A 9,081-nucleotide genomic window follows, 5' to 3' on the forward strand; every position below is an offset into this window, starting at 1 on the left:
CATGTGCATAAATATTATTTCAGTTATTTCATGTTCTTTGTTGTGTTTGTTTATTTCCCTTGTCTGGTCGTTCTTTTCTTTTTCCTTTATATTCTTATCTTTGACTTCAATCACATCAAGCACAATAACAAGTGTCTACTTTCGTGAATATCAGTATGTGAACCATATTACATACAATTATCCCTTATCAGTTAAGTCGTTTGGATGACCTATGGACCAGTTCTACAATTGTATCAACATTCATGTAGTACATGTCCTATATTTATATACAGTCTGTACTTAAAATGTCTTTACATAACATGAAGTTTAATTAAATCTAGGAAGATGTAGTTGAATTTATAGGATATTTGTTATCTTCTTACACACGGTGCAGTGGCAATCGAAACAATATAGCAGCAAATAACAAATGGATGGAGATAAGATGGAGATAAGAGTTTCACTTTTGTGTAAGACATACCCCACTCGAATAGAAAATTTAAATAGAACACCATTCAAAATAACTTACAACATGTGTTCCATCTATATAAAACCACACACTTATTTTGAAATCAATCTGTCCATTACATTGGAAACCGAAATAATTGAAACAAAATTCGGACGGAGAAATAGACGGGTGGGCAGACAAGGTTATTCAAATTTACATTTGAAAGGGGGTATAATAAGTTAACATAATGTAAGAACTTTGATAGGTAGGTAGGAAAAAAATGTTTTATGGACAGACGTACAATGTTCCAAACATATAACATATATCATCAATTAAATAGGATTCTATTTAAAGAAAACCAGGAAGGGGTGATTAACCATATCTCCAAATGAGCGATGAAACTGTTTCTTATGCCCTTATAATAAATCTTCCGCTATTCATTTCAATCATCTTCCTTCAAATTTATACAGAAGATGTTTACAAAATGCTGAAATTTTTAATCAACTACATATTTGTCCAGTGTGGTGGACGCGTTTTTCAAAAACAACGGTGGGCATTCCAATGGGAACAAATTGTGCTCCTCTACTTGATGATCTGTTACGTCACTCTTATGAGGCTGACTTTATAGCTGATCTGATCCGAAAGAAAAACTATTGCTTAGCTAGATCCTTTAATCTCAGTTTTGCTATATAGATGACGTATTATCTTTAAACATATTTTTGGGGATTTGATACATCGTTTGTTGAAAGACACGTCCACCACACTGGAAAAATATGTTGTCGATAAAAAAATCCAGCATTTTGTAAACATCTCCCTCTGTATATTTGGAAGATGATTTGGAATTATTTCTAACAAAGTATGATGAATCTCTACTAAGAACTGTTTATTTGTAACTAAATGTACCATCTTTTTTTGGAAAAACAACAATGTATAATGTTTCAATTCGGGATTTTAACTGAGTATGTGGAATAGAAGTATACAGGTTGAAAAATCATAGATTTTAATGCTATTATATTCCGATAATAGTCTTGAACTGATTGTCTCCAAAAGATATTTCGAATTTTTCAGGATCCACATTGAATTAATACCACTACGGGAGTAACAAGTGTTGTGGTAGGATTGCAATTCCTCTTTGACAGCTGTGAGTATAGAAGTTAAATGTCTGGAAAGAGGTTTGGTGGTATATTTTGCAGATCCAGCTATGTAACATTGTTTGTATGGATTCTTATGGAGTTTACGGATCCAGTACATAGACTGTAAATCACAGTCATCGTTCTTGGTAGGGAGACCAAAAGAGGATAGCACAGATTTATGGTTTTCCACAATTTCTTCTTTGGAGTGTGTGGTAGCAGTATAGGTCTTATCACTGGTATTGTTTTCAACGTCTACCTCTGATAATAAACATTGGATATGAAACGTTTTGCAGACAAAAACAATGTTGTTTTGGGCTTTGTCTTCTGGAACGACAACATATTTGTCATATATAGTATACAATGTTGTTGCTACATCGGTCAAAAAAATTCCCCCTAGGGTGAACATATTTTGTACCAAATTTTAACAAATGATAGATTTCATCACGCTAAATACTTTCACTCTATGTTAGAATTTGGTTCATCCTAACGGTTTTGGATATATATGCAAAAATCTACTGCCTGACCACTGTGTTCTAATTTTAGTAACGGCGGGCATGTTTTTTAACCGATCAATTATCCAATTATTTTGTGTAGGATAATTGAAGTAATTAAATTAAAGTAAATTTATAAAAAAGCCTCCAAAACCGGGGTCTCAAATGCATTGCAAAATATATTGAAATATATATTACCTTAATACTACAATGTTAAAAAAACATAGAATGTTTTTCACATTAAAAAATAACATGATTTTTATGAGGCTCGGGCTACTTATTTCCCCCTTGTATTCGCTTTTTTGTAGTCGATAATATGATCAATCTTAGAACTACACCGAATAAAAAGCCAATTACAATCCGAAAATAAATTGATCTTTATTTAAAACTTGTATACTATCAAATCATTAATTTCACATACATATATATTGATGATGTATTGTCCATTAACAAATGTTCATCTTAGTACTAAGATTTATTATAAAAGTGACGACATAAATTTTAAAATAATTAATTGTGCTTATACCCATGCAGCAATATATTTTCATCTCCTGCATATTGTTCTTTAATTACACAACTGATTCGCTACACTAGAGCAAGTACCAACTAGACTTGTTTCCTTGAACGCCTGTAATATCTGTGCAAGGGACTCCTGGATTAGGAATTTGAGGAAATGCGTCTAATAAAAAACTCTGGCCAAATTTTTACATATCAGTACTTGGTTGAAAAATACTCAGTTTCTTCTGAAATAATGAGTAATGTTTTATTTTTTGGAAATTATTCTTTTTGCTGAAGCGACAACTATTTTTCCGATTATGACACTATAACAAGCAAACACCACTCAATCAAAACAGGTATATTTACACCGTAATGGAAAGGGTGGGTGGGGTTAGCGTGTTGTAAAACTTAGATTTAACCAACCGTTTCGTTTGAAATGTCTGTACCAAGTCAGGACCATCGCGGAACCAGCTTCTTCGGTGGTGTAATATCTATTTTGTCAGATTTAGATTGATTCGAATTGCTTATGCATGGTAGTATTTGCCGATAGTTTTGTTGATACTCTTATTTAGTGTATTGCTTAAAGCGCCAAAGAAGACGATATTAGTACAGATGTTCTACTCTTTTCCTCTCTAGTGTCACATTCAAAATTAACCAAACAAAAAAGCCTTCGAAGTTAGCATAAAATATAATCAACATGCTATACTTAGATCCATTGAAACCTCTTCTCTCCGACAATGTTTGAAATGACTTTCGGTTACACGTTCACGTACATTTTCCTTTTTCGGTGTTTAGCAGGTTTTTCTATTAAATATAAAATTGTAGCCATCCCATTTAAGGTTTATCTAAATTGTAAATTTAAAAAAAAGTTTTGTTTGGCATAAATCTGCAATTGAGAGCGAATTCAACGACGTTTATTTCAAAAGTTTTACTGAAAATGTCAGTTATTCAGCCGGCAGGAATACATGCCTTAATGATATATTCAAGGCAGATGATTTCCAGTTATGTTTAATTGAGTTTATAAGCTGTCCATCCGTCATGATTACATGCTCTAGCAAGGACTTTACTTACAGCCATAACTTCATCATGTGTCATCGTGCTGTATGTTGCTGTTGTGTCATCGATCATTGTAACGAGTTTTGCCTAAAATCAAATAAGAAAGTGGACATAAAACAACCTATCTTCATATTCATCTGCGTATATCAAAATTAAATACATCTGATACATTGCATAAGTTTAAAATTGACCAATTTAGAATTACTATTTTTCATGGAGTATCGGGCAATACGTCTTTCACGAATACCCTGCGACGGTGCATAGTTGTTAACGACAACAGAGGTTGAATTCCTGAAGATGCCTAACTCAAAATTGCGCGTTTCCTATACAACCTTCATAGTCACACATTCGTGACTGAGACATTTGTATTATCATTGGTGACCAATAATATACGCAGTAAATAAAGTAAAAACTACTTTATCTTGAGATAAATTCAAATTAAAATTGTACAAAAATGAGTCGAAAACAACACAATTTTGCTTTCTTTGCCTTGATATTTCCGTGTGTGCAAGTGAGTCAATTTTCATCGTGAAATGCAGGGGTACAGACAGAGACCCATCTAACACGGTAGATCCGCCAATTACATTTCACGTTGATAAAGAGCTTTAATTTACCTCCAAAGCATGAAGACCCATGGCAGTATGAACGTCTGTTGATTCCTGAGATGTCATTGTATAGAGGTAACATTTTTTGTGATTAAATACTCCCATTATGTGCTGCAATATGTCGATAAAGAAGCATTTGACAAGGAACGTGTAGCATTAAAGTATCATAAAACTATAAATACAAACATTTCTTGTCTTTATACATATACCATTAGGGCTAAAATAGGAATTTGGTTTAGCTATAAAAAAGCATCCAATCGTACGAGCTGATGTTCAAGTTAAAAATGTTTGCCAATGATATCTCTTAAAATATATGTACAACTGATACATACTTCTACTTGCACAAGTTATTAACATAAAACTACATGAATTTAACTACAAAATATTTTTTTCTTTTCACTTACCGTATGCGGGTCGTATTTGAAAGATTCGAATTCTACTGGCTCATGAGTGGGACGTGTGTGGTGGCCATGGTGTGTGCGATGCGCATGTGTAGATGGTGCCATAGTTGTTGCAGCTAAAGACTGTAATTAAACGTAAAGTATTCACATCCTAAATGTATATCGTATGTATAAGATAAAAATCAAATACAATAGAATATTTTCGCGGCGAAATCATCTTAGTCATATTGACTTACCAAGGTTCAAAATACATCGGAATTTATATCTTGGAATTTTAAAATGCGTCTGGTTTAGACAGATTTCCGGATTATTCAGGGTTATGATCAGGTGGGTTTCACTGTCATACAAGCTCTTACCCAACTTTCAAAGATATTCATCAACAAAGTAGTCAGCCTGTTTTATCATTATTATCTTTTTCATATACAAACTAAGATAGATATTATATTTTAACGAAAATTTCAATTTTTAAAATTAATAAAACACCAATCTTTATGCTTTGTATTGCATGTGGTGGGATCTCTTGGTGATTGATAAGGTTGCTTATTTTGATACTTTGGTTTGAAGCACTTCTTGTATACATTTTTTTCTTAAATTCAGATATTCTTTTGTTTGCTGCTAATGAGAGGTTATCCTTGAGACAGATGTGCAACATATCGAAATCTGCAATAATATGACTGGTGCTTTTGTAGTCAAATGCAATTCATACATCAATCAACGTCGATCATGAATACAATTGGCAACTGACAGTTTATGTCATTGTATAGCTAACGTACAGCGAAAACCCTGAAAAATCCTTACATCTGTCGAAAACAAGACACTTTTTACAGTCAGTAAATATCAATTTAAGTAGCAGTCTTTCTAAAAATCAGACAGAAGGCGATTCATGTATGTCAAAAACCCACCAAATTCAGTTTTATTTCTTGTTCAGAAACAGTTAATGACCACAAAACCAGTCGTAGTTTTTTTCATTTGGTTGTTACGCTTTTGAGATAAAAGATATATAGATTGTACATGAAATTGGCACTTTGCAAGACTTATCGTTCTTGATTTGGTTTGATATGATTGGTTTAGTGAGAGATGAATGTCTGACTTTTTAAAAAGTGCAGATTTGAATGCAGAAAAGGTTGTTTTTATGTGTATATATAACATATGTAGATTGAAGAAGCATCGTTTGTTTGGCTTCACCATGAATCACGTGCACATTACCATTGGCAGTGTCTGAATTTTATGTGGACTGGTACCTTAATAAACCCAAAACCTGTATAAACTGGACTACTTTTATTGTCTAAAGAGGCGCTCGGTTAACAAAGGTTTTATTGTATTATTAAAGTAGTTAGTAAATCAATTAACTTCCCATGACACACATCTAAGAGTAATCAAGGGAACCAAAGTTATAGCGGTAATAACAAAATGCAATCCAGGGACAAAGACCAGACATGGAAAACAGACATACACAACAAAGAACACAAAGTTACTAAAATCATACACACAAAGCAACAAAAGCAAATGAGTAACTCGGACTCCACTAAACACTTGGAGCATGGACCAGGTGTATCGGTAGGGTAAACGTCCTCTGCTTTTCTAGAAGCACCCACCGAGTTGCTCGTGAAAAGTTTAAGTGCTTACGTGATTTGTCCTATCTTCCAATACCATTGTTCCTCAGTAAATGATAAGCATTTACCGATTTTAATAATACTGCTGCACTTGTATTTATATAGGTGTTGGTAAATTAGAGTTAGTGTACTTGGATTTATAAAGTATTACTTAACTCGCATTTAAATATCAGTGTCGCTGCATTCGTATTTGTATCTATGGGTAGAATTGCAATGTATTTGTATATTGTTATTCCGTTTCGTAAGGAAAACGTCTAGTTGTCTTATATTCAGTTTTTTGAAATAATTTCTTCTATAAACAGATACGGAACTTACCTGCCCAAATACAGCACAGATAAGAAGTAGACCAAGCATGTTAAGTGTTCACACAATGTGCTTAGAAATGAATATCAACTTCGGACTTCTCTCGTCTTTTTATATCAATTCATTGTTTGACCTTTTGTGAATTTAGAAAACGTTTCCGAATATAGATTTGTACTATTGACGTAGTGCCAATGTAAGAGTGAAGGTAATTTAGTTCAATTTGTATGCAGTGGGTCATTTGGACGTGGGAATTCAGAGTACAAGTAACAATCCCGGTCATGATAATACAGTGAAAACTATCTAAACTGAACTCCTTATGGACTTTATAAGTTGTTCAATTTTGACAGTTGTCCAGTTTAGACAGGTGTCTTGTTTACCAATGTTCAATATACATATAAACAGAGGTGAAGAGACTTAAAAGAATATCAACTTTGGACTTATCTCGTCTTTTTATATCAATTCTTACTTTGACCTTTTTAGAATTTGTTGTTTAAAAATTCTTCTTGACAACCGTACTCAAAATTTCCTCGTCTAAATGATCCGCTGCATACAAAGAAGTTATTAAAAAAAACTGAATTTAAGACAAACGAAAAGGAATAACACTATACAAATATACAAAACGTTGCAAACATAATTCTCAACGCATTATTTTCTCAGAGCTTGAATTTTATCTTTGTTACTTTGTATGTATTATTTTGGTTATTTTTATTCTTTGTTGTGTATGTCTGTTTTCAAAGTCTGGTCTTTGTCTCTATATTACATTCTTTCGATTTCTGCTAGAATCTTTTTTGATCTTATTTTTTATTCCGTTTTAAATAGTCCGGGTTTTACACCACCCCCTACATCACTACCTGACTAGAGTGTAATGGTGTTTTGTAAACGTGTATATATTCCTCACTATATTGAATGAATTAGAAAAACTGCGCTTATCACACTTACTTACCCTCACTCTGTCCCACTCTCTCATGCTCAAGAGACATAATTCCATGATATACATTTGAATTTACAATTTGAAATTAAACAAAATGACGAAAAACTGCCTTGTATATTAAAGTCTAATAAACACATTTTTAGTTATCAAATATCTGAAATATTTCTAAACGGGTCCATATCTCCTCATATTTATGTTAAACATTACTTTTCCTGGCAATAAAATGTTCAATGCAATAGTAATGTCAAATTCTTTGCTTTACACCAACAATGTAAGGATGTTCGTATTTGAATATGTACTGTTTTCCAATAAATAACAAAAGATTTAGTTTGATATCTGCGTCAGGAACACCGAAAGAGAATGTGCTTTTTTCATAACAAAATTAGAATAGTGTTTTCGTAAATATTGATAATTATCTAAGTCATTTGAGGTGACTAAACAGTCAAAATACAGATGTTCTATAGTCTCCATACTCTGATTACAAAAAGAACACAAAATTGAATCTTTTATATGAATCTTGTACAAAAACATATTTGTAGGTAAAACTCGATGTAACAACTTGCATTGGAAATTGCCATGATAATCATTACTACAACACTTTTTATTAAGAACATTTTGTTTTTCAATATGGAATTTCAGTATATTATTCACTTTCCCATTTAATAATAAAATAACATTCGAAAGATGACATTGTTATTTCAATAAATGAAGATAAATAAATCTAATATATTTATTATTTACAAGAAGTTTCAAAAATGAATCTTGCACAGTCTGTTTTTCTGTTATTCTGTCTTTTTGGACAATCAAAAGCGGTAATCAAAAGAATGCTATCCAGGGACAAAGACCCGACATGGAAAACAGACATACACAACAAAGAATATATAGTAACTAAAGTCATACAAGAAAACTAGTTGTTATCGCTCTTGTATTTGATTTGTATTTGGCAATTACATTCTTGTTTATAAAGACCGGCGCACACTATACGACCCTACGAGGTCAGATAGTAATAAACTGATTGGAATAAACTAAGTAAACTTCAAATCACATTTCTATGTTTGAATTATCAGAATCACTTAAAGAAGAAAATATAGAACAGAGACCATAGATCGAATTTGATAAGAAATGAACTTCACAAATAAGTTTATATTCAGGATGTTTCACATTAAATGTCGGTTACTATTGGTTAAGGGGAATTAAGTGATTAAAAAATTTGAAGAGAACATAATCCATAGATTAAAGACTGAGAGGAAATAAGATACATACATGTTAACAAACATAAATATAAAAACCTGGACTCCACTAAAAACTGAGAGCATGAACTAGGAGCATCGGAAAGGAAAGCGTCCTCTGCTTTTCTAGAAACACCGGAAGATATTCTCACCCATGTGGTAAAGGAAAGAGGAAAGGAAACCTACGACATATGATGAACAAATCGTTTTTCAGGATGTAGACACATGTTACAATTACTAATTCATCCTATTAATGTCCTAATCCATAGTACTGCTACTATTGTTCCTTTCTATAGAACTTTAAAAGTATTCATTGCTACATTTGCTACAAACAGGCGAGTGTTTTGACCGCATATGAACAAGATTACAAAGTTGTCAAATTGACTTTTTTTTATTA

At 32.4% G+C, this 9,081-nt stretch overlaps 1 protein-coding gene across 1 annotated transcript; it reads right to left on the reverse strand.

The window, feature by feature from the left end:
• Window positions 1-3,444: 3,444 nt before the first annotated feature.
• On the reverse strand, window positions 3,445-6,622 carry LOC148613151 (uncharacterized). Its single transcript, XM_088586096.1, has 4 exons — window positions 6,537-6,622; window positions 4,612-4,731; window positions 4,217-4,318; window positions 3,445-3,689 (listed from the first exon to the last, which is right to left on the reverse strand). Exons 1-4 carry the CDS (start codon window positions 6,573-6,575, stop codon window positions 3,555-3,557), a joined length of 396 nt encoding a protein of 131 aa, XP_088442222.1. The 5' UTR covers window positions 6,576-6,622; the 3' UTR covers window positions 3,445-3,554.
• Between the last annotated feature and the right edge of the window lie 2,459 nt (window positions 6,623-9,081).

The sequence above is a fragment of the Perna viridis genome, chromosome 6 (genome assembly GCF_037379345.1).
Source record: "Perna viridis isolate PV_CMFRI_1.1 ecotype Kerala chromosome 6, ASM3737934v1, whole genome shotgun sequence".
Lineage (NCBI taxonomy): Eukaryota > Metazoa > Mollusca > Bivalvia > Mytilida > Mytilidae > Perna > Perna viridis.